Genomic DNA, 27,100 nt, shown 5'->3' with positions numbered 1-27,100 from the left:
TAAAATACTTTGTCAGATGGATTCTTTAGCACAATGTACGTCAGGTTCTTTGTCATATGGATTCGACAGCACAATGCATGTGAGGTTCACTGTCATATGTATTAGCCAGTACAATGTATGTCAGGTTCATTGTCAGATGGATTTGACAGCACAATGTATGTGAGATTCACTGTCAGATGGAATTGACAGCACAATGTATGTGAGGTTCTTTGTCATATGGATTCGACAGCACAATGTATGTGAGATTGATTGTCAGATGGATTTGCCAGCACAATGAATGTGAGATTCACTGTCAGATGGATTTGCCAGCACAATGTATGTGAGATTCACTGTCAGATGGATTTGCCAGCACAATGTATGTGAGATTCACTGTCAGATGGATTTGACAGCACAATGTATGTCAGCTTCTTTGTCATATGAATTCGACAGCACAATGCATGTGAGGTTCACTATCAGATGGATTTGCCAGCACAATGTATGTGAGATTCACTGTCAGATGGATTTGCCAGCGCAATGTATGTGAGATTCACTGTCAGATGGATTTGCCAGCACAATGTATGTGAGGTTCACTGTCAGATGGATTTGCCAGCACAAGTGTATGTAAAGTTTGTATTTTGTAAGAGTAACAGCTTGAGTGAATGGTGCTAATAAAGTTACTTGGGCACCAAATGAAGCCATTTTCACAACATCTCAACTGACGTCTACCTGCCTCCTGGGCTGAGTGGTCTAGCATCATTTTTAATATCTCCACTGACTTCTACCTGCCTCCTGGGGCGAGTGGTCTAGCATCATTTTAACAACATCTCAACTGATGTCTACCTGCCTCCTGGGCTGAGTGGTCTAGCATCATTTCTAATATCTCCACTGACTTCTACCTGCCTCCTGGGGCGAGTGGTCTAGCATCATTTTAACAACATCTCAACTGATGTCTACCTGCCTCCTGGGCTGAGTGGTCTAGCATCATTTCTAATATCTCCACCGACTTCTACCTGCCTCCTGGGGCGAGTGGCTTAGTTTCTACACCAGCTGCTACTGTGTGCCAAAACCTTTATGATGAAGGCTACTTTGTTTCCTTCTTCAATTCAATATGGTACAACCTTTGTTCAAAAACACAGGTAATCTTCTATCACAACCTTTTTCAACCCAATCTGTTCAGACACAAGCTAAAATTGAAAAATTCATTACATAAATTCAAAAAGAGCATCACCTACATTTAATGTTTTTTATACAAAAATAATGAATATTCACAAATATACCACAACTCGTAATCATAACATCTAAAGCAGTATAAAAGATGATGTCCAAAACAAAATCCACATCACTTATGACAGTCAGTGGTTTTTGTTGACAGAACTATCATTTAAATTACTGTTACAATTTGTAAAATACTTTGTCAGATGGATTCTTTAGCACAATGTACGTCAGGTTCTTTGTCATATGGATTCGACAGCACAATGCATGTGAGGTTCACTGTCATATGTATTAGCCAGTACAATGTATGTCAGGTTCATTGTCAGATGGATTTGACAGCACAATGTATGTGAGATTCACTGTCAGATGGATTTGACAGCACAATGTATGTGAGGTTCTTTGTCATATGGATTCGACAGCACAATGTATGTGAGATTGATTGTCAGATGGATTTGCCAGCACAATGAATGTGAGATTCACTGTCAGATGGATTTGCCAGCACAATGTATGTGAGATTCACTGTCAGATGGATTTGCCAGCACAATGTATGTGAGATTCACTGTCAGATGGATTTGACAGCACAATGTATGTCAGCTTCTTTGTCATATGAATTCGACAGCACAATGCATGTGAGGTTCACTATCAGATGGATTTGCCAGCACAATGTATGTGAGATTCACTGTCAGATGGATTTGCCAGCGCAATGTATGTGAGATTCACTGTCAGATGGATTTGCCAGCACAATGTATGTGAGGTTCACTGTCAGATGGATTTGCCAGCACAATGTATGTGAGATTCACTGTCAGATGGATTTGACAGCACAATGCATGTGAGGTTCACTGTCAGATGGATTCAACAGCACAATGCATGTGTGGTTCACCGTCAGATGGATTCGACAGAACAAGTGTATGTAAAGTTTGTATTTTGAAAGAGTAACAGCTTGAGTGAATGCTGCTAAGAAAGTTACTTGGGCACCAAATGAAGCCATTTTCACATAACATTGATTTTTCAAAGTCTCTCGGTTCTGATGTGTGATTTCAGTGCATCACTGGTCCACCTCCATGGTAGTTCCCAGACACTTGAGCATCACTAAAATCAAATCCAGGATTCTGAAAGTATGGAAATTGAATAGCACTAGTAACGATTTGTGAAGAATAACATCTTCAATAACGCTTAACACTCATTGTTCACTTAACAATATTTAATTTAAAACTGTAAAATTAACAAAATGGTCACAGGTCTCATACATGTATGTTATAAATATAATACACAGACTTGAAGGTGTCTTGAAACATAAAGTAACAAATCTAACTTCAGAGTAGAATTCTATAGTGCTTCTAAAAAGGCATCAAGAAAAAACTAATTATAAAAGACAAAATAAAAGAAGCTTATACTGAGCTTACAGCAGATTATTTACACTTTTTAGTCCCCTGCCGGTCCAACAATAACGGGACTATAGGTTTCATCTTCATCCTTCTGTCCATCCATCTGTCCCACATACAGTTTTTCAGAAGTGTTTTTTAGAATGCCTTGAGATATTCAGCTGACATTTTGTGTATAGATTTATTATCAACTGTTACAGATTAAGTGCGACTTTCGTGGCGATTTAACCATTTTTGACGGAGTGATGGCCCTTGAACTTAGGAGGTACAAAACTAAAATTTCTTAGGTTCGGTAGGGGACATGTATTGCTTTAGCAGTACTCTCAGAATGTTTGTTTTAATTAGTGGTCCTCAAGCCAAAATTAATGTTACTGTACAATTAAGACAATATTGTGCAAGTAATAGCTTGTGTGTAACTCTAATAATGTTTCTGTGAAGTTTTCGCTAAGAACCCTTTCATTAAATACCTATTAAAGGGATTTTTTATATGCACTTTCCGACAGGATAGCACGTACCAAGGCCTTTGATATATCAGTCATGCACTGGCTGGAAGGATGAAAAATGGAAGTCGCTAGAGAAGAGACACCATATTTTTGTATTTAATGAGTGACCTTGACCTTTAATGCAGAGAGGCAAAACGTGAATTTGTTCAAGATATCATGATCCTATTACTGATACTATTTTATGAAAATCGGATGAGAAATGAAGTTGCAAGAGCGGTGATGTGTCATGTACACGCTAGCTATGTTGTCCATATGAGCATCATTATACAAATGTGATAAGCAACAGGAAAATACTAATAGCTGTAGGCTGGTACCTCAGACTGAAAGCGCTCCAGTGTTAACTTTTTCTCCATTTCATCGTATGTCATTGGATCAGCTTCATATTGATCCACCAACAGTGATTTCCAGCAGTGATTTAGAGACGGCTTGGCTTTAGACAGTGCAATTCGAATAAGTTTCTTGTCCTCTGAAAAATTATAAAAAATTTATATTAAAGTTTGTTGTGTTTAACAACACCACTAGAGCACATTGATTAATTAATCATCGTCTATTGGATGTCAAACATTTGGTAATTCTGACACGTAGACATCAGAGAAAACCTGTTACATTTTTCCTAATGCACAAAGAATCTTTTGTATGCATTTTCCCAGACAGGAAAGCACATACCACAGTCTTTGACCACTTGTGGTGCACTGGTTGGAATGAGAGAAAAAACCAATCAGCTGAACGATTCAACATGAGGTGGTTCGATCCTGCGACACAAGCACCTCAAACGAGCACTCAACCGACTGAGCTAAATCCCACCCAAATTAATATTAAAGTAATACATGTCAAAATGCATCGTACATGCATCATTTCTGCAGTGAGGCAACAATCTGGATCATAGAATGCCTTTTCCCCTAATAAAAACAATGTTGAAAACAAGCTACATCGGGTCCCACCACCCAACCCCAACCAAGCACTTTACCACTGAGCTACATTGGGTGCCACCCCAAAGGAAGGAAGGAAATGTTTTATTTAACAATGCACTCAACACATTTTATTTACAATTATATGGCGTCAGACATATGGTTAAGGACCACACCGATATAGAGAGAGGAAACCTGCTGTCGCCACTTCATGGGCTACTCTTTTCGAGGGATCTTTTATATACACTATCCGACAGACAGGATAGTACATACCACGGCCTTATTACACCAGTCGTGGAGCACTGGCTGGAATGAGAAATAGCCAGTGATCGATCCTAAACTGACCGTGCATCAACTGAGCGCTTTACCACTGGGCTACGTCCCGCCCCTCACCCCGAAGTAAAACAACACATAAAAAACTATGCAGGGCCATAGCTAGGATTTTTTGTTGGGGGGGTAGGGGCAACTGAGTAGTTAAGTCTAAAACTCCTAAAACGGTTAAGAAGAGAATTTTTTTTAAGTTTCTATAATGCTTTCCGGATTTTTGTTTGGGGGGCAACTGCCTCTCTTGCCCCCCACCCCCTGCTAGCTACAGCCCTGCTATGGTGTTAATATATGATCTCATATGCTATAGTCCATTTGCATCAAAATGGAACTGATGAATTGGCATGTACATGTATCTCTATAATTAATAACATTGACACACACATGACAATATATTATTAACCGCTTTAAAAAAGTAACAAACAAATTTAATAAGCAGACTGCAGATTGCATATCGTAACTGACCATAAATTAATGTTTAATGTTCTCAAAATTGTTGTTACACATGTCTCATTTATTACATATACAGAAAAAATCTCCCTTTTTGACCAATTTTTATATTTGTGCCCCAATGTTAAATGCGAGAAACACTAACATCATTGATTGGCCTCCCCCTTCTCCAGTGTTGTAGCTGGGGGGGGGGGGGGGGGGGGGGGCAACATGGGCCATGCTCCCCCAATCAAATGGGTATTTTTTAAATCTATTAAATATTGTAAAATCATTCATACAGTGTGGGTTGCCCCACCTTCATAAATCAAGGCTAATATTCGTTCCTCGTATTCAGCCTTGATATATGTCGTCAAGAAATCGTGCCACAAAATGCTTAAATTTCATTGGATGCGATGAGATCTGATTGCAACGAATCGCAACGCTCCTTATAGATTCCCTTGTTATTGTAAACAAAGATGGCAGCATCAGCATCCGGCAGTTAATTTTTTATATTGCTTTCAAGATTGTCACATGTTACCGATGCTGCGATTGGTCAGCGATGTCATCGTGTAAGGGACATAATCAGTGTTACAAATGTTCTTCCAATAGAGGGCGCTAGTAGTGGATATCAGTAATCTTGACTACATGTATCAAGCTGAATACGAGGAACGAATATTAGCCTTGATTTATGAAGATGGGGTTGCCCCCAACCCCTCCAATATAAAACGTTGGTGCCTTTTTCCAGATCCTGACCCTGACTGAGTCCCGTAAAATGCTCTCATTGTATTATATACAATGTACCTAGTGTCCAAAGCGAATCACCTGCACGAACTTCTTCGAAAAGATCACCCTGAAAACATAAAAACATTTCTTATTAGCCCGAACTACATAACTAACTCAATGGTATCATTTCGGTAAGTGATGTCATCTTCCCAGATCTTAGGTCTGTGCATTAGTATGTCTCATGATGATGGTGATTGTCAGATTTTACATGACTTGATGATTGATAATAAATAAAATACCACATTCGTTTTGGCTAGATATAATTTTTTACTAAACAAGTGAACTTTCCGTGTCAGTATCTGACTGTAAAAAAATGTTTAAAAATGTTTTAAGTTTTTAAAAACAAACATCAAGAACATATATTTTTTACATATATATATTTTTTGTTTTTTTTAATAATGCTAAAATATATATCTCATTGACATATGCCAAAACACACAAAAGAGGAAGAGTGAAAAAACATATAAGGCAATTAAAAAGCATGAAAATGTAAGGCCCACATATTGGAAATGAAAGATTTTAGAGGATTCGGGAGATGTTCGAAACGGAATAAACCGTTACAAATAAATAATGTTGAGCATCTTTGGTTTCACCATACTGACGGCAACTGGGTGTTAGTGGAGCATTTCGTTTGAACTTCCTTGCAGAAAGCCTGAAGGAAACCCCCATCCTATAATCCATTCCATCATTCTATAAAAAAAATTTTTTTAATAATTTCAATTTGGTTTAATGTAAGAAGATTTTTGCAATTTACAAATCAATCAGCTCAGAAATAAATAATTTGTAGTAAATGCCATAGTATGAAAAAGGCATTCCTTGTGGGACGGACTATACCGTAAGTCTGGTGAGAATAGCTTTTTTAAAAACAATTATTTGGACAATAGAGTGTTAACCATGGGTTTAAGCAAGGAAGGAAATGTTTATTTACGGTTATATGGCATCAGACATATGGTTAAGGACCACACAGATATTGAGAGAAGAAACCTGCTGTCGCCACTTCATGGACTACTCAGTACTCTTTTCGATTAGCAGCAAGGGATCTTTTATATGCACCATCCCATAGACAGGATAACACATACTTCGGCCTTTGATATACCAGTCGTGGTGCACTGGCTGGAGCGAGAAATAGCCCAATGGGCCCACCGACGGATATCGATCCTACACCAACCGCACATCAAGCAAATGCTTTACCACTGGGCTACGTCCCGCCCCCCACGAAATATAAAATGGGTTTATGACATGGATATTATGGGTAAGTTATAGGATAAACCACATGTGATCATGCAATCTAATTAAAATTAGCTCCACTATTACATGTGGATCTAACACCAGCCAGTTGGAGCTCATGTCCACCAATCAAAACCCTACTTGCAGAATCCTGCCAGTGATATAAAAATAATTTGAAAACATTCCGAATTATCCCGAGGGTATACGATATGTTTCATGTGAATTACGAATGCCTTATTTAGACCAGTAGAACTAATTTTAATCGGATTGCTAACAACACAGTGTTGTGTAGTCCACAATGTCCAGGTAACATTTCGTCTGTAAATAATAATTTGAATATATTGACCAATCACACTTCGCGTTTTATAACTTTATTTGGGAGCATACAAATTCTAAAAATATCGGGCGAGTCTATTTTAGTGGCCGCAGTACAGCGAACCATACCAATACGTACGGGGTGGGTTATCAGTTTTCAATTTTACATTAAAAATTATTTATTTATTTATAAAAAAAAAAAAACTAAATCAGTCTTCAGTTTTACATTACAAATTATTTATTTTATAAAATAAAACATGTTTTAAGGCATTCGTAATTCACACGAAACATGTCGTATACCCTCAGGTTAATTCGGAATGTTTTCAAATTATTTTTAAATCACTGGCAGGATTCTGCAAGTAAGGTTTTGATTGGTGGACATGAGCTCCAACTAGCTGGTGTTAGATCCATATGTAATAGTGGAGCTAATTTTAATTAGATTGGTCATTGGTGATCATGCCACTTTAATTTAAAATTTAAATTACATTTATCAAGGGGTTCTTTTGTGATAAAGCCTGCGCAGTCGGTATAGGATCAATCCCATTGGGCTATTTCTTGTTCCAGCCAGTGCACCACGACTGGTATATCAAAGGTCTTGGTATGTGCTATCATGTCTGTTCGATGGTGCATATAAAAGATTCCTTGCTACTAATGGAAAAATTTAGCGGGTTTCCTCTCTATGACTGTGTCAAAATGACCATATGTTTGACATCCAATAGCTGATGATTAATAAATCAATGTGCTCTAGTAGTGTCGTTAAACAAAACAAACTTTTATCAAGCTTTTTTCTTTAACAGTTAGGAATAAATGCTTTGTCTTGATGATGCATTTGATTTCCCTTGACGAGCAACGTTCAGGTACATCAATTTCAACATAGACCTCTTCTATAGTCTGCCACCATCGACCCCATTCAGTTATGCAGGGCACAATGCCACTTTTCTCATCAAATGCCATTTGTTTATCATTTGACCAGTGGATAGTCTCGATAACGTCAATCGTAAGAACTGCTTTGACGCAAATAAAACCTCGATTATAATCAGTTTCACTTTTGGCAATTGCGTATTGCGTAACTATTAATTATATAATTGTACTTTTACCTATAATTACCTCTGATAAAATCGATTTCTTGTTTGTAAAGGTTAATGGATTAACTATAGTAGGTGTTTGCACTGACATATAATATTACGACATTGCTTCCCACTTTACGAGCCGGTATGTCGACAGCGTGTCGATTTGTTTCGTGTGTTTGGTGTGGGATTTCTTATCGTTTCATCATATGCGTTAGCCTATCTGCATCATATGGCATATGTGTCAATGTAGTGTAATAGTGTGTATATTGGTATGCTTGGTATATAACTGAAAAAGGTGGTAAATGATTTGTTAGGTGTCATTACAATTTAAAGGTGGCCGGTATTGGCAGGACCACTCCAGCCCTTAATTTGAGGCTCAAACTTGATCGTGCTCAAAAGTCCTAACTGGTAGGTAGGCATCAGTGATTCAATTTTAATCTTGGAACTAATGGGATTTAGTCAGTAGCCTATTGTAAAAATAATTGTAAATAACAAAACTTTAATTTTTTTAATTGTGACTGGGGATCCATATGGGTAGGTTTTCTCACTTAACTTGGCATCAAATTGTTTTGCTCATAATCGTATATACAAGCTGCACTCTCATAATTCAGAATTACAGCCCTCAAAATATCTGTACCAATGATCGATGATATAATCACAAATTTCAGATATCGCTACCCATTTTGAAATCGAAACTAAACAGTAATTGCTAATAAATTTTCAATTGACTAGCAATATCGCTAATAAAAATTTTAAAAACAAAATGTTTCCTATGTTATATATATTAATAAAAATCTGTTTACCATATAGGATTACACATGTATGAAAGGTAACATTTTCTAAATGAAAATTTGCAATCTTTGGAAAAAATATAATTTCATTTTTTTTTTTATTATCATGGTATTTTTGGAATTTAAGTTTGCTGGAATCTTCATCTGTTTTTAAATTAGATATTATAACAATAAAACATTTTATAATTGTTTTTAGAATAACTGGTTGGAAGTTAACATGGAGAGGAAAAGTACAGCTAAATTGTGTGAATTGTTGGAGATTGAGAGACAAGTTCAAGAGAAGTGGTACAAAGAAAGAATATTTGAAGAAGATGCACCTCCTAAAGGGTCCAAGTCAGCAGAGTGAGTGCCTGACAGTGACCGATGCTAATCTGGAATTAAAAAAAGAGATGCTTGAAAACCTTTATTAATAGAAGTGGAACTCATGTTAATATATCATTTGCTTATTAATTAGCTTAGCTTAGTATTAGTAACTGGTTTAACATGTTCACATACCACTAGGGTTTCGAACATGCCTATCCTGAGCCCGGCCTCCGATAGGACAGGAATAACCTAACAGATACGGTCAGTTTTGAATATTAATACCAAAACTATATATAAAAAAAAGAGGAAAATTGGAATTAATAAATTTTGCCTGCGCACTTTAAGAAAAATATTAAAATTCCTAACCTCTATAAATTATTAATATAATATAATTTTGGCACAAATTTAGATGGGCAGGTCTAAAATTAATAATAATTATTAGACAGTATTCATTAAGCCCATGGGAGGTTAAGAGGAAAGATTGTGAAGTTGGCACAAGCATACAGAAAAGTTTAAAATTAATTTTGGGAAAGGGGCTGCCAATAATATTTTAAACATTGGTGTGAACAGGTGAGGGTTGGAAGGGGAGTCTGGCCCTACACCAAATGTAAGGCCAAACCGCATACGCGTATGGTCCCAAAGAATACCCAACTCCCGGCAACTCATCCTCCCCACGCCTCCACCGTGTCCATCCACAGTTCAGTCCAATCCTGTCAGCCTACTAGTTGTATAAGAAGTATCTGTGTTTTGAGGACTTTTTTGGTTTGTTTTTGCAATCCTCTACAGATCGTGTGACTTTCATGATGATTTTTGACAGAGTTATGGCCCTTGAATTTAAGAGATATCTAAAAAATTATTTCTGGATATTTTTTTTTATGGCAGTGCCTCGACATATTGAACTGAAATTTTGTGTGTATCTTTAGCATGTTATGTTTCAGTTCAAGTAGAACTTTCATGGCACTATACCAATTTTTTCACAGAGTTATGGCCCTTGAATTTAGGAGCTACAGAAAATGTTTGTGCCTGTTAGGGGACATGTATTGCTTTAGCAGTACTCCGAATACTTGTGACTTGTTGTTTCACGATTATGAAGTAAAAAGGTGCAATAAAGGCATCTCTTTTCCCCAAGGTGGCGGCGATGGCATCAACGTTTATGTTTAGCTGAACAGTAAAGTTTTGCATTTATCTCCATTTCTCACAAACTAAGTCCTATATAAACTTCCTTCATCAATGAAACTTGGTTTATAGTTACATCCATGACTCGGTGCATGTTTAATTTTTTTTTATTAATCCTATACTGGTCCAACTAAAGGAAAGTTTAAAGTTTGTCTTGTTTAAGAACACCACTAGAGCAATTAATATCATCGGCTGTTGGATGTCAAACATTTGGTAATTCTAACATTGTCTTAGAGAGGAAACTTGCTACATTGTTACATTAGTAGCAAGGGATCTTTTATATGCACCATCCCATATATAGGATTGCACATACCACAGTGGTGCACTGGCTGGAACGAAAAATGGGCCATTGACAGCATCAGGTGAGTCCTTTACCACTGAGCTACGTCCCGTCCTCCCAAGCAACGGTGTCGATAGGTTTTGTGTCAGTCTGTAGTTTTTAGACTTTTTTTTCACAAATACTAATTTTTATGGGCCCTTGAAACTAGGATACAAGTAGGGTCTCCATGAGTACTCGGGCATGAGTCGAGTCTAGCAAGACTTGAGTCTGTTTATATGACTGAGTACCCGTGCAAGGAAGAACATTCTCATTTAATTATATTTTACGTCACTTTGCTATATGCTTGCTGCTGAGCAAATAAAGTTGCATTTGTGGAATGCATACAATGGCATTATGTGGTATCCGTGTTCAGCCCTGGAATTAAAATGCATAATGCTATTTTATTTTATTCCTTAGTCTAATATAAGTGTCTGGTACTTGGGTCCGAGTCGAATTTGGTCCTTGAGTACTCGAGTCCAATATTTTGGACTCGTGAATGTCTTAGATACAAGAAAATTTGTTTGAACCCAACTGGACATATATTGCTTTAGCAGTACTCTTAGAAATTGACAGAATGCTTGTTACATTAAGATCTTAATTGATTTTAAATAAAAATAAGTATACTTTTCTTTCAGGCGGGAAAAGTTCATGGTCACCTTTCCTTATCCATACATGAATGGCCGACTGCATCTAGGTCACACATTTTCTCTTTCGAAGTGCGAGGTGAGTTTTATACATATTGTTATGTAGGACTTATGAAGGGAACATTTTAAATACATAGCATTATGTTGAACTTGTGAATGGAACAGTTTTAAATACATATATCATTACCGTATTTGACCGGAAATAAGCCCATGTCTTTGAATAAGCCCACCTCCGTTTTGATAGCATTTAAGAAATTAGGCCCTCATTCGTAAATAAGCCCACCCCTAAGTTCGTCACCTTATAAATAACATGAAATTTCAAGTTTGCTCAAAGTTCATTTAAAAGGTCATACCTCCTGCTGATAATTAAACACAAATGTAACACAATATTTTACCACCAGTGAGATTTAGCAGTCTAACAATAACAGTGTGTAACATTGTTTTCAGTTTCATGCCTGCAGTATTTCTCTCAAGTATCCAAGCCAAGTATGAACTAAAAACCAGTGTCTATTTTTACCACCACACTGGGTCCGCAGTTAATGCTAATTAAGCAAATACCTTATTCTGATTGGCTAAGAACAATGACCTTAGATTGACAATTCTTTGTAATGAAAGCTAGCTGCCTGTGTCAGAAACGTGTGTATACGCTATTGAGTTTGTTGTTAATTGCTGTTGTTTTAAGTCTTCTCAGCATTAAATTTTGGATGTAAATAAACAGCACTGGTAAGTAATTGTAACATAGAAGGTGTGTTTCTGATAATTAGATACTAATAAAAAAACAAAAACAATTTAATTAATAAACAATTGTTATTTATTAATAACAAATGGAACACTAATTAATAGATGTGCTACTGAACGTTTTTTGTTTTCTTCCTAGTTCATTTAAATATTGTTATTTATTTTAATTATTATTATTAAAAATTTTTTCAACAAAACTGGCCTTGTCTGGGAATAAGCCCACCCCATGCCAAGCTCACAATGAGTTGTCTTGGCCCCCTGGGCTTATTTCCGGTCAAATACGGTATGTAGGACTCGTGAAGGGAATTTTTTTATATACGTATCATTATGTATGACTTATCAAGGGAACATTTTTAATTGTGATATGCATGTATCTGTGACCTATTGTTATACTGTTTATATACTAGTTAACAGTTACTGAATGAAAACTGGATGGCATAAAAACTATATTTAGTACTGTTGCAATTTTCTTTTTCAGTTTGCAGTTGGTTATTGGCGCATGCAGGGGAAGAGATGCTTGTTCCCATTTGGTCTTCACTGCACAGGAATGCCCATCAAGGTTGGTGCAGTAAAACATTCATCAGCATGTCATATTTAACACAAGCAATTATTACTCTTATTCGCTTGTGCTCATTGAAAACTATTTTTGTTCTGTGAAAAACTGCCAGCCTTGTCACACGCATATATCACTAAAATATTTTCACTGAAAATTACCAAATTTATACACTAGGCCAAAATAAAGTTTGTTTTGTTTAATGACACCACTAGAGCACATTGATTAATTAATTATCGGCTATTGGATGTCAAACATTTGGTAATTCTGACACGTAGTCATCAAAGGAAACCGGCTACATTTTTTTAATGCAGTAAGGGATCTTTTATATGCACTTTCCCACAAACAGTTGTGGTGCACTGGTTGGACAAAAAAACAACAACAACCCGATCATCTGAATGAATGCACCGAGGTGGTTCCTTCCTGTGACGCAAGCACCTTAAGCGAGTATTCAACCAACTGAGCTAAATCCTGCCCCTACACTAAACCAAGTGCTCTCCTACATGAGCTGAGGAAAGCAGTTTGGTACTCACCATTGACTTTCAAGTAATACACACTTTTTTTGTAAAATTAAAGCTTCAAAAAAAAAAATGTTATCTTCATATATAGCTCAGGGCTAGAATGTTTGCCATATGCACAATTTATAGTAGGATCAATCTGTTTGGACCTGTCAGGATTTTCCCAATCTAACCAGGTTTTGACAGCTGATACATTAAACAGGGCTAGCTCTGGGTGAACAGAAAAGTTTGCCAAATTATGAAAAAAATGCAAAACCTACAGCTATTTTCCAACAAAATATCAATTATTACACAAATTGTTTTCGTCAAATTAAAATAAAATTTACCAACTGTTCCTAAAATTTACAATTGGCGATTGGCCCTGAGACTGTCCTGTAAAGGTTTCCCCATCACAAGTAGGTTTTAACATCTGCTATACCAAAGGCTGTCCTATTCAGGTTTTCCCATCGCAAACAAGTCTTGACAACTGGTATATCAAAGCCTGTCATATTCAGGTTTTCCCATTCTGAATAGAACTTAACCTTCAGGATACTGCATGTGCGATATCTTGCCCATCGTCGTACAAGTCGGCACATTTCACATGTGGTTAGGGTACTGTAAGTTAAACTTGCATTTTGAGGCCAGATGTAACCCAGTGGTACAGCGCTCACCTGATGCACAATCAAACAAACATCGATTCTTGTAGTTACGCCTATTCAGTTATTTCTCGTTCCAGCCAGTGCTCCACAATTGGTATATCAAAGGCCATGATATGTACTATGCTGTCTGTGGGATGGTGCATATAAAACAGGAATAGCTCTGGGTGAGCAAAATATTTCTCAAAATTGTCTTTAAAAATTGCAAAAATCAACAAATATTTTCTTTAAAATGGCAATTATTACCTGAAATTATTTCGCCAAATAAAAATAAAATTCGCTAACTGCTTTCAAAATTCACAGTTGGTGAATTTGGCGAGTGCCAGAACTAGCCCTGTAAAAGAACCCTTGCTGCTAATCGAAAAGAGTAGCCCATGAAGTGGCGACTGCGGGTTTTCTCTCTCTATATATCTGTGTGGTCCTTAACCGTATGTCCGATGTCATATAACCATAAATAAAATGTTTATTGCATCGTTAAATAAAACACTAATTTTTTTAAACTAAATTAAACTTGCATTTTATCCTGTCTGTAATCACAACTTGTTCTGCAATAGGCGTGTTCCGACAAGCTGCAGAGAGAAATGGAAGACTTTGGATACCCACCACAGTTTCCTCCTGAAGAGGAGGATGTGATTGAGAAAAATGAGGACTTTGAGATGAAGGACAAAACAAAAGGAAAAAAGGTACTTCTGGCCTGATTGTCTTGACAAATTTAACTGTAAGATCATCATTGTCTTGTTAATGACAAATCTAACGGTAAGATCATCATTGTCTTGTTAATGACAAATCTAACGGTAAGATCATCATTGTCTTGTTAATGACTAACGGTAAGATCATCATTGTCTTGTTAATGACAAATCTAACGGTAAGATCATCATTGTCTTGTTAATGACAAATCTAACGGTAAGATCATCACTGTCTTGTTAATGACAAATCTAACGGTAAGATCATCACTGTCTTGTTAATGACAAATCTAACGGTAAGATCATCATTGTCTTGTTAATGACAAATCTAACGGTAAGATCATCATTGTCTTGTTAATGACAAATCTAACGGTAAGATCATCATTGTCTTGTTAATGACAAATCTAACGGTAAGATCATCACTGTCTTGTTAATGACAAATCTAACGGTAAGATCATCACAGTCTTGTTAATGACAAATCTAACGGTAAGATCATCACTGTCTTGTTAATGACAAATCTAACAGTAAGATCATCATTGTCTTGTTAATGACAAATCTAACGGTAAGATCATCATTGTCTTGTTAATGACTAACGGTAAGATCATCATTGTCTTGTTAATGACAAATCTAACAGTAAGATCATCATTGTCTTGTTAATGACAAATCTAACGGTAAGATCATCATTGTCTTGTTAATGACAAATCTAACGGTAAGATCATCATTGTCTTGTTAAAGGCAAATCTAACGGTAAGATCATCATTGTCTTGTTAATGACTAACGGTAAGATCATCATTGTCTTGTTAATGACAAATCTAACGGTAAGATCATCATTGTCTTGTTAATGACAAATCTAACGGTAAGATCATCATTGTCTTGTTAAAGGCATACTGTCACAGATTTAAGGACATTATTTCTCTAAAAATGGATAATAAATAAAAATTACATTAATTATTGGAAACCAAATCTAGCTATCGCACCACCGTAACTGAATCAAGATAGAGTGAAATCCATGTCAGCCCTCTCGGCAGTTTTAGTTTTTGAATTGTGGACCATTGCCATAATTCAATTATATTTACAAAATTTCATTAATAAATGGAGTATGGTGGTTATGAAGATGGTTGAATAAAGTACATTTAGGGACAAATCAAATTATATTTGTTCAGGTAATACTTTGTTAGATCATTAAATAGGTCAGTGGTCTGTGACAATATGCCTTTAATGACAAATCTAACAGTAATATCATCATTGTGTTGTTAATGATAAATCTAACAGTAAGATCATCATATTTTTAGACATTTTATTGCTGCTACATTAACTTTCCGTTTGGGTGCTATATGACAAAATGAACAAAACATCTGACACTTATTGAGGAGGCCTGGCACTTGTGGGCATTTGCAGAGGAAAGCTGCTACATAATTTGTCAATTTTGACTTGCTATTTGTTTTGTTTTTGTGTAGAGTAAAGTTCTGGCAAAGACAGGCGGTCTGAAGTACCAGTGGCAGATCATGTCGTCTCTTGGCCTGGTGGATGAGGACATCAAAGAGTTCGCTGATCCGGCTCACTGGCTCAAGTACTTCCCACCACATGCCATCAGTGACTTGAAGAGCATGGGTTTGAAGGTATTTCATTATAAATCAGTCATAATCTGTAATATTACTTCCCACCACGTGCCATCAGTGACTTGAAGAGCATGAGTTTAAAGGTATTTCATTATAAATCAGTCATAATCTGTAATATTACTACCCACCACACGTCATCGGTGACTTGAAGAGCATGAGTTTGAAGGTATTTCATTATAAATCAGTCATAATCTGTAATATTACTACCCACTACACGTCATCGGTGACTTGAAGAGCATGAGTTTGAAGGTATTTCATTATAAATCAGTCATAATCTGTAATATTACTACCCACCACAGGTCATCGGTGACTTGAAGAGCATTTGTTTGAAGGTATTTCATTATAAATCAGTCATAATCTGTAATATTACTACCCCCCACGCGTCATCGGTGACTTGAAGAGCAAGAGTTTGAAGGTATTTCATTATAAATCAGTCATAATCTGTAATATTACTACCCACCACACATCATCGGTGACTTGAAGAGCAAGAGTTTGAAGGTATTTCATTATAAATCAGTCATAATCTGCAATATTACTACCCACCACACGTCATCGGTGACTTGAAGAGCACGAGTTTGAAGGTATTTCATTATAAATCAGTCATAATCTGTAATATTACTACCTACCACACGTCATCGGTGACTTGAAGAGCATGAGTTTGAAGGTATTTCATTATAAATCGGTCATAATCTATAATATTACTACCCACCACAGGTCATCGGTGACTTGAAGAGCATTTGTTTGAAGGTATTTCATTATAAATCAGTCATAATCTGTAATATTACTACCCACCACACATCATCGGTGACTTGAAGAGCACGAGTTTGAAGGTATTTCATTATAAATCAGTCATAATCTGTAATATTACTTCCCACCACAGGTCATCGGTGACTTGAAGAGCACGAGTTTGAAGGTATTTCATTATAAATCAGTCATAATCTGTAATATTACTACCCACCACACGTCATCGGTGACTTGAAGAGCACGAGTTTGAAGGTATTTCATTATAAATCAGTCATAATCTGTAATATTACTACCCACCACACGTCATCGGTGACTTGAAGAGCACGAGTTTGAAGGTATTTCATTATAAATCAGTCATAATCTGTAATATTACTACCCACCACATGTCATCGGTGACTTGAAGAGCACGAGTTTGAAGGTATTTCATTATAAATCAGTCATAATCTGTAATATTACTTCCCACCACAGGTCATCGGTGACTTGAAGAGCACGAGTTTGAAGGTATTTCATTATAAATCAGTCATAATCTGTAATATTACTTCCCACCACAGGTCATCGGTGACTTGAAGAGCACGAGTTTGAAGGTATTTCATTATAAATCAGTCATAATCTGTAATATTACTACCTACCACACGTCATCGGTGACTTGAAGAGCACGAGTTTGAAGGTATTTCATTATAAATCAGTCATAATCTGTAATATTACTTCCCACCACAGGTCATCAGTGACTTGAAGAGCACGAGTTTGAAGGTATTTCATTATAAATCGGTCATAATCTGTAATATTACTACCTACCACACGTCATCGGTGACTTGAAGAGCATGAGTTTGAAGGTATTTCATTATAAATCGGTCATAATCTATAATATTACTACCCACCACAGGTCATCGGTGACTTGAAGAGCATTTGTTTGAAGGTATTTCATTATAAATCAGTCATAATCTGTAATATTACTACCCACCACACGTCATCGGTGACTTGAAGAGCATGAGTTTGAAGATATTTCATTATAAATCAGTCATAATCTGTAATATTACTTCCCACCACGTGCCATCAGTGACTTGAAGAGCATGAGTTTGAAGGTATTTCATTATAAATCAAAGAATCATATACTCTAATATTACTTTCCACTACATGTCATTAATGAGTGTTTACAGATCTATTTAATTATAAAACAAATAATTATAAGCTGTAGTATTTCTCACTGTATGCCATTATTACCTTAAAAAATTATGGGGTTGAATTTATCAATAATATAATATGCAAGACTGTTTTAACACTTTCCCATCATTCTGATCGTTACTCCTCTTTTCATCTACACTCCAGACTGCCTTCTTTGTACTTGCCCAACGTGAATTTAATTTAGTGATGCTATGTTTTTAAAGAAAGGTTGTACATTTATGTTTTTCTCTGCATCTAGTCAATGTATGTTTTCACTTTTCCTTTCCAGGTCGACTGGCGGCGAAGTTTCATCACCACTGACGTTAACCCATACTATGACTCGTTTGTCCGCTGGTCTTTTGTGCACTTGAAGGAAAGAGATAAAATAAAATTTGGAAAAAGGTACCGTACTCAATTCAGTTGACACATTTGCAATATGAGATGAACTGTAAATGGTTTGTTATATGTTTTACATTAGGGTGATGGAAGATGATCCACCAGCTACCAAGCTGTTAAAGTGACAGACTCTAGGTTTTAAACACTACGACATATATTTTTTACTGTTAAAGCTGTTTTTTGACAATTTAAATTAGAAGTACAGTGAAACCCCTCTAAACCGGACACCCTCAGGACCAAATAAAAAGTCGGGTTTCAAGAGGTGTCCAGTTTAGAGAAGTTCTCTTCTGTACAGATATTTAAAAAGGGACCATGAAACACATCTGGTTTTGAAGGAATTCCGGTTTACAGAGAGTCTGGTTTTGAGAGGTTTCACTGTACTTACATTTTATTATTTAGAATATTCATTTTCATATACCTGAAGTGGTTCCGTTGATCCAGGTTCTTGTAATGCCCCAAAATGCATTCTTTATCATTCTAAAAATGCACGTTTGTCTGAGAAGTAGTGGTTATTGTGACGAGCTCTAGTTATTTTTAGACAATGTTTCCCCATTTAAACATCACAGAGTTTAGCTTCTCTCGCTTATAACTTATCCAAATGTGTTGCACTTATAACTTATCCAAATGTGTTGCACTTATAACTTATTCAAATGTGTTGCACTTATAACTTATCCAAATGTGTTGCACTTATAACTTATTCAAATGTGTTGCAGGTTTATAGATTAACTAAACTTTGTGTCTATTTTCTAGGAATGAAACTAGGGTCTGCGCCTTTAATGGTTGATCTTGAGACAATATTTTGAAACAAAGGTTCATCGTATTCCCAATGCTTCCTTATTTCTTGATTAGTGACTCGCCTAGCCCGAAAGGCCAGGGTAGTTTATGTGGTGGTGCGGTGTCCGTCGTCCATCAACTTTTCACTTTTTCCACCAGGCAGGTTTCAACAAAACTTGATCCAAATGATCCTCTCATGGCCCTGACATTAGCACTTCTATTTGACCTCATTGTTCCTTTAATATTTACTAGAATTAATTGATGTCTGCACTTGAACTGTTATTATCAGACTTAATATTACTGGAATTAATTGATATTTGCTACAGGTACTCTTAAAATACATTTCTAATGTTTTTCAGGTACACCATCTTCAGCCCGAAGGATGGTCAGCCGTGTATGGACCATGACAGAAGCTCGGGAGAGGTTTGTTTAGTACTGGGCCCATGCTTATAAAACTTTTAGAGTCAATCTCTAATGGCATCACACGCATACAAATTGTATGGTGTTGCCATGATGTTACTGTCTTGGACTATTAGGGGCCAGACGTAGCCCAGTGGTAAAGCGCATGTCTAGGATCGATCCACATTGGTGGGCCATTGGATTATTTCTCGTTCCAGCCAGTGCACCATGACTGGTATATCAAAGGCTGTGGTATGTGCTATCCTGTCTGTTGGATGGTGCATATAAAAGATCCCTTGCTACTGTGTCAAAAATGACCATATGTTTGACATCCAATAGCCGATGATTAATAAATCAATATGCTTAAGTGGTGTCGTTGAACAAAACAAACTTTTAACTTTACTATTAGAGTCTCGAGTCTAGACTCTAAAAGTTTTATAAGCACCAGGCCTGGTCTTTAATGGAAAAAAGTAAAGTTTGTTTTATTTAACGACGCCACAAGAGCACCTTGATTTTTCATCTTATCATCGGCTATTGGACGTCAAACATATGGTCATTCTGACACTGTTTTTTAGAGGAAACCCGCTGTCACCACATAGGCTACTCTTTTATGACAGGCAGCAAGGGATCTTTTATTTGCACTTCCCACAGGCAGGATAGCACAAACCATGGCCTTCGTTGAACTAGTTATGGATCACTGGTCGGTGCAAGTGGTTTACACCTACCCATTGGGCCTTGCGGAGTACTCACTCAGGGTTTGGAGTCGGTATTTGGATTAAAAATCCCATGCCTCGACTGGGATCCGAACCCAGTACCTACCAGCCTGTAGACCAATGGCCTAACCACGACGCCACCAAGACCGGTTGGTCTTTAATGTTTACTGATGGAAATAAGGGAACTCATGATATTTGAGAACAAAGTTAATTCACTACTAGTTAATATGTAAAATATTCCCCTGCATTCTTGTTTCATTTGTATTTTATAACATACAGCATATTCCCAATCATACAGTATATACGTAAGATTTTCTTGTTGTATTTTATCACAGATCTGTCATTGTGTTTAATCACAGATTTGTTAAAAGTTTTACATCGTCACTTGTCATTTTTACGTACTTTCAATTCCATAAAAATATGTATGGACACACATTTTCAGTGACATCTTTATAAGAACTCAGTCTTTATGATTCATTTGCCCTGACCTTAAAAGCTAACTAGCACACACTATTAGAAATTATTTTAGATAAGACTTTCTAGAAAAAAAACATAGGGAATAACTGGTTACTGTCTTAAGATATCAGCTTTATCCTGCGAAGGTTAGAATGACGAATGCAGTGAGGCTCTGCCGAGCTGCATTCGCCATTCGACCTGAGCAGGATAAAGCCGATATTTTAAGACAGTAACCAGTTATTTCTTTTATCCTGCAATTCTACAGGAATATTTGGAAAATTATTATTTATTCCAGTTTTGTGTTCGCAAATCGAGTATTGTCAACCTAGTAAGGCTTTTGCCGTATGACGTCATACAAGATGCATGATGTCATTATTGTAAGACGCTCGCTACATTCTGTCACAGTAAAAAACCCATTTCTAAACTCTAATTCATAAATAAATATACAAGTTTAGTAAAGTTCTTTGTATTTACAGCACTTCAACAAATGATTTAAAGAGTATGTTTATTGAAAATCTACTCCGAAATACTCGAGTCGAGTTGGGCTTATGTCACGTGACCTATATTTTTCGTCAGTGACCAAAAATATAGAGATTTATCTAATCATCATATCTTGCCAATGTATACAGTGATTGCGGGATAAATAATTATATTAGTCATTATTTTAGAAAACACTTGAAGAATTTGTTTTACTAGTTATTATTTAAGATCAAAAACATTATTATATGTAGTTATTATAATTTAAGATGAGTCTTTCTGAAAAACATTATATTTAATATAAACTAGTTATGTCTAAGTACCATCAACATTGTTTGGTATGGCTGTGTCTTGCATTAATAATTGTTGTTAATTGTTGATTGTATTTTCAGGGAGTCGGACCTCAAGAATATACCCTAGTCAAACTGAGGCTTCAGCAACCCTACCCAGAAAAACTCAAGTAATACTTTGTGATATAGAGTAAAAAACAGTCAAATACTTTGTGATATACAGAGAAAACTCAAGGAATACTTTGTGATATAGAGAAAAAAACAGTCAAATACTTTGTGATATACAGAGAAAACTCAAGGAATACTTTGTGATATAGAGAAAAACAGTAATACATCATGATATTCAGAAAAACTTGAAGTAATACCTTGTGATACATATAAAACAGTATACTTTGTACTAAAAAACCCACCAAACACACTTACGTAATCATATGAGGTTAGTGTAATATCGTGTGATTATAGACAAAAACAGTAATACTTTGTGCTATACAGAGAAAACTAAGGAATACTTGTGATATACCTTATATCTTCGCCTGTAAGTCGATCTCGGCTATAAGTCTAGTCCCTAATTTCAAGCCCTGAAAACATATTTTTTTTATTGACCCGTTTATAAGTCGACCCATGAAAAACAACTTATAAATATTGAAATATTTATTTTCAGCACATGAGAACAATAATGTACAATATTTGAACAAAAGAAAGTTATTTTACAAACTTTGGTTTTCACGTTTTGAAGGTTTTGTACATCGCAATATAATCAGACTATTCCAATCAGACTACATTATTACATAACATCAAAACGAAATATTCCCTTAGTAGAGAGTGAAAGCTGTTTGACTGTTACTGTATGGCACTGTACAGATGGTTTTGTGCACAGACAACAACTTTTATTTATAAACACTGACAACAGATCACTATGATAAAACTGAAAGTATCACGTTTTGCCGCCATATTAATACATGTAAGGAGGATAACTCTGGAAAGTACACTGGTTTTTGTACCAAATGATGTGTGTCCCTATTGCTCTAGTGTACTGCAGAGATCAGTCTATTTTAAGGGAAAGCTCAGTAATATTCATGAAGTTAATCACCGACAAAACATTGTTTGAACAACCATTAATGCCAGTGACCAGATTTCAAAATAAACTCGGGCAACAGGTAGTTAGTATTGTTTACATTTTTGCTATTAGTGATGACTGTTAATTTAACTAAGTGGACTGTTGTCTTGGCATGTGAGTGAGATCGCATGCCTTTTTGCATAACCAAAACCGTTCTAATGCCCAAAAAAATAGGTTATAAAAAATAAATGTGTCAAATTAACATATTTGAGTATAAATACAGGGAATACTTCAACAATAAAACTTGTAAAATAATCCCCAAAACAGTAATATTTTTTGGTGAACTTTTTTTACCCTCTTATAAGTCGACCCTCCAAGTTATAAAATAATTTTTGGGTGAAGATATATGGTACATAGAAACTAAAATATTATTTTGTGATATACAAACAAATCTAATGTAATACTTTATGATATACTGACAAAACTAAAGCAATACTTTGTTATATATATAAATCTAGCATTAGTTGTGTGTATTACCCAACAACTGCAGGTCTGTTTTCATTCCTACTTGTAATAGATCTTTGACAAGCCGTCCAGTGATCCTAGTTTGTGCAACCCTACGACCTGAAACAATGTACGGGCTGACCAACTGCTGGATTAGACCTGACATGAACCTCGTTGCTATAGAGACGACCACCGATGAGGTGTTTGTGTGCACGAAGCGAGCTGCCCGGAACATGAGCTACCAGGGATTCACACGACACAACGGGGAATATAAAGTCCTCGTCCCTCTTGTGGGCCAGGTATAGTTAATTCAGTTGGTTGGCTCTTTGGAAACCGTTCATTAAAAGGGGAAATATGCATTAGGGTTAGAGGGTTAAGTATTTCTAAAAAGTACAAAATATTGTAACATCCTTTATTCTGTGGTTTTGCTGAGAAACTCATATTATTAGATACTTCAAGTTGTGAACCGAAACAGTAGTTATTATAAATTTGTATCATATGTATACAAATATGTACTATTTTCATTGTGTTCTTGAATTTGAAGACTGTACTAGTCAATGAATTACATGTAAAAGCTTCAAAATGACACCAGAATCACATCTCTATGTTGGCTGGAAGAGAAGAAGTTATAACACCTGAAAGGTCGCAGGGTGTCAATGTCAGGTTACATTTTGATGACCTATATCTCTAGAATGAAAGGTTGGATTGATTTAAGATGTATACACTATTCATAACTAGTGAATGTAAACATACATGTATACACCAACTTTCATCAAACTTGAAGGAGTCGTGAAAATTCTTAAATTGATTGCCCCTGTGATATTTGTTACACGTTTTTTTGGTTCACCAAAAATGCAGACAGACATTAACTTAATATGTCTATTAATATAGTCTGATTCAACTACATCATACCATCCTTTTTTGTACAACATATCCACAGAGTCGGCTAACAGGCCTTGATTTGGGCAAATTGGAGGGCAAGGCGATTTGGTCTAGACCAATGGATGTTTGTTTAGGGCATTACGGCCAGAAAGCAGGACAAAAAGGCAAACTTCAACAAGTGTTTTTATAATAGCACACATTCAAAGTAAAGAAGTGTGAACGGTTTTATGTTTTTATAATAAAACAACTTTCAGGAGTCATGTTTTAGTATGATGATGACCAATTTCTACCATGCAAAATAAGGAGCAGCCAGTTTGGCCGTGAGACTTTAATTTTGAGGGGGTTGAGGCATGTGACTAGGGCATTATGGCAATTTGCTGCATGCCTGTTGTTAAATTTGAGCCCTGAGCTAATACATGGTGGTATAATTCTAAAGGAGAGCTCTAACAATACAGAGCTAGCTCTGGCACTTGCCAGACTCACCAATTGCAAATTTTGAAAGCAGTTGGCGAATTTTATTTTAGTTTGGCAAATTAATTTCATGTAATAATTGACATTTTTTAGAAAATAACTGACAATTATTGCCATTTTTTAAGTTTAACAGACAATTTGGCGAATTGTTTTGCTCACCCTGAGTTAGCCCTGCAATATAAATATGGTTTTAAATTGATTAATAGATTTCAAAAAACAAAACTGCCATCATATCAAAATGGTAAATTATTATGAAAGCATCATTTAAAAATAAGTCTATATATATATATATATATATATATATATATATATACATACATATATATACATACATATATATACATAGAGAGAGAGAGAGATATAGATAGATAGATAGATAGATAGAGAGAGATATAGATAGATAGATAGATAGATATATAGAGATAGAGAGATATATATATATATAGATATATATATAGAGAGATAGAGAGATATATATGTAGATATATAGATAGATAGATAGAGAGAGAGATAGATAGAGAGATATATATATATAGATAGATAGAGAGATAGAGAGAGATAGATAGATATAATATATATTTATTATTATTATTAATTAATTAATTTATTTAAACTCTTATGATATATAGGGGTGGGACATAGCCCACTGGTAAAGCACTCGATGTGCGGTCGGTCTAGGTTCGATCCTTGTTGGTGGGCCCATTGGGCTATTTCTCGTTCCAGCCAGTGCATCACAACTGGTATATTAAAGGCTGTGGTATGTACTACCCTGTCTGTGGGATGGTACATATAAAAGATCCCTTGCACCAAACCAACTGTGCATCAAGCCAGCGCTTTACGAGTGGGCTACATCCCGCCCCGGATCATGATGCTGTTGGTAGCTGACTGCTGTTTGATGTTTTTCAGGATATCCTCGGCTGTCCGGTTCATGGACCTCTGACTCCCTACAGCACGGTCTACACACTCCCCATGCTGACTATCAAAGAGGACAAAGGTAAGCACACTCTTTATCAGGTTGTGCTCATTGTGCATATTATTACTGTTAAAATAGTTGTAAAACACACCGGCCTTGGTGGCGTAGTGGTTAAGCCATCAGACTACATGCTGGTAGGTACAGGGTTCACAGCCCGGTACTGGCTCCAACACAGAGCAACATCTTAAGGGCTCAGTTGGTAGGCGTAAGCCCACTACACTCTCTTCTCTATCTCTAACCACTAATCAACTAACAACTAACCCACTGTCCTGGACAGACAGCCCAGATATTGGATGTTTGTGCTCGGGACAGCGTGCTTGAACCTTAATTGAATATAAGCATGAAAATAAATTTAAATGAATGAATGTAAAAATACAATTCCTTCGTCTGTTTTTGCTAGGCTGAAAACAATTACTGCTCATTTTTATAGCTTAAACAAATTACAGACTTCAACAAACTATGCGGTTAAAAACTAAAATTACAGAAACTTGCATGTTTGTTGCAAAACTTTATATTACAGGAGTTTTACATTTTATATATAACAACAGGATGCTTGACTGCACTCTGCATGTTGTTAATTACAGGTACGGGAGTTGTTGCCAGTTGATTTAACAAAGTATTGTTAATTACAGGTACGGGAGTTGTTGCCAGTTGGTATAACAAAGTATTGTTAATTACAGGTACGGGAGTTGTTGCCAGTTGATATCACAAAGTATTGTTAATTACAGGTACGGGAGTTGTTGCCAGTATTGTATTGTTAATTACAGGTACGGGAGTTGTTGCCAGTTGATATCACAAAGGAGGTACGGGAGTTGTTGCCAGTTGATATCACGGGAAGTTGATATCACAAAGTATTGTTATTACAGGTACGGGAGTTGTTGCCAGTTGTATAACAAAGTATTGTTAATTACAGGCGGGAGTTGTTGCCAGTTGATATAACAAAGTTGTTAATTACAGGTATCACAAAGTATTGTTTATTACAGGTACGGGAGTTGTTGCCAGTTGATATCACAAAGTATTGTTTATTACAGGTACGGGAGTTGTTGCCAGTTGATATCACAAAGTATTGTTTATTACAGGTACGGGAGTTGTTGCCAGTTGATATCACAAAGTATTGTTAATTACAGGTACGGGAGTTGTTGCCAGTTGATATCACAAAGTATTGTTAATTACAGGTACGGGAGTTGTTGCCAGTTGATATCACAAAGTATTGTTAATTACAGGTACGGGAGTTGTTGCCAGTTGATATCACAAAGTATTGTTAATTACAGGTACGGGAGTTGTTGCCAGTTGATATCACAAAGTATTGTTAATTACAGGTACGGGAGTTGTTGCCAGTTGATATCACAAAGTATTGTTAATTACAGGTACGGGAGTTGTTGCCAGTTGATATCACAAAGTATTGTTAATTACAGGTACGGGAGTTGTTGCCAGTTGATATAACACAGTATTGCTTATTGCAGGTACGGGAGTTGTTGCCAGTTGATATCACAAAGTATTGTTAATTACAGGTACGGGAGTTGTTGCCAGTTGATATAACACAGTATTGCTTATTACAGGTACGGGAGTTGTTGCCAGTTGATATAACACAGTATTGCTTATTACAGGTACGGGAGTTGTTGCCAGTTGATATAACACAGTATTGCTTATTACAGGTACGGGAGTTGTTGCCAGTTGATATTACAAAGTATT

General features: G+C 36.2%; 2 protein-coding genes across 3 annotated transcripts in view; one reads left to right on the top strand and one right to left on the bottom strand.

Annotated features, from left to right (window-relative positions):
* Window positions 1-1,211: 1,211 nt before the first annotated feature.
* On the bottom strand, window positions 1,212-8,057 carry LOC121375471 (nudC domain-containing protein 2-like). Its single transcript, XM_041502942.1, has 4 exons — window positions 7,834-8,057; window positions 5,539-5,587; window positions 3,391-3,542; window positions 1,212-2,300 (listed from the first exon to the last, which is right to left on the bottom strand). The coding sequence occupies exons 1-4, from the start codon at window positions 8,014-8,016 to the stop codon at window positions 2,229-2,231; spliced, it is 456 nt and encodes a 151-aa protein (XP_041358876.1). The 5' UTR covers window positions 8,017-8,057; the 3' UTR covers window positions 1,212-2,228.
* Window positions 8,058-8,258: 201 nt separating this feature from the next.
* Window positions 8,259-27,100, top strand: part of LOC121375132 (leucine--tRNA ligase, cytoplasmic-like) — a 73,112-nt gene continuing 54,270 nt past the window's right edge. The window contains exons 1-11 of one of the 2 annotated variants that reach the window (XM_041502387.1): window positions 8,259-8,540; window positions 9,120-9,265; window positions 11,357-11,444; window positions 12,582-12,662; window positions 14,364-14,492; window positions 15,950-16,111; window positions 18,306-18,418; window positions 19,546-19,609; window positions 21,624-21,691; window positions 23,156-23,381; window positions 25,342-25,429. In XM_041502387.1, coding sequence (XP_041358321.1) covers window positions 9,141-9,265; window positions 11,357-11,444; window positions 12,582-12,662; window positions 14,364-14,492; window positions 15,950-16,111; window positions 18,306-18,418; window positions 19,546-19,609; window positions 21,624-21,691; window positions 23,156-23,381; window positions 25,342-25,429 — 1,144 coding nt within the window. In that variant the 5' untranslated portion in view covers window positions 8,259-8,540; window positions 9,120-9,140. Of the gene's footprint in view, window positions 8,545-9,119; window positions 9,266-11,356; window positions 11,445-12,581; window positions 12,663-14,363; window positions 14,493-15,949; window positions 16,112-18,305; window positions 18,419-19,545; window positions 19,610-21,623; window positions 21,692-23,155; window positions 23,382-25,341; window positions 25,430-27,100 lie in introns of both variants that reach the window. The other variant, XM_041502386.1, reaches the window with a different exon arrangement.

Source organism: Gigantopelta aegis, chromosome 6, assembly GCF_016097555.1.
Source record: "Gigantopelta aegis isolate Gae_Host chromosome 6, Gae_host_genome, whole genome shotgun sequence".
NCBI classification, from domain to species: domain Eukaryota; kingdom Metazoa; phylum Mollusca; class Gastropoda; order Neomphalida; family Peltospiridae; genus Gigantopelta; species Gigantopelta aegis.
This window is presented reverse-complemented; position numbering and strand designations above follow the sequence as displayed.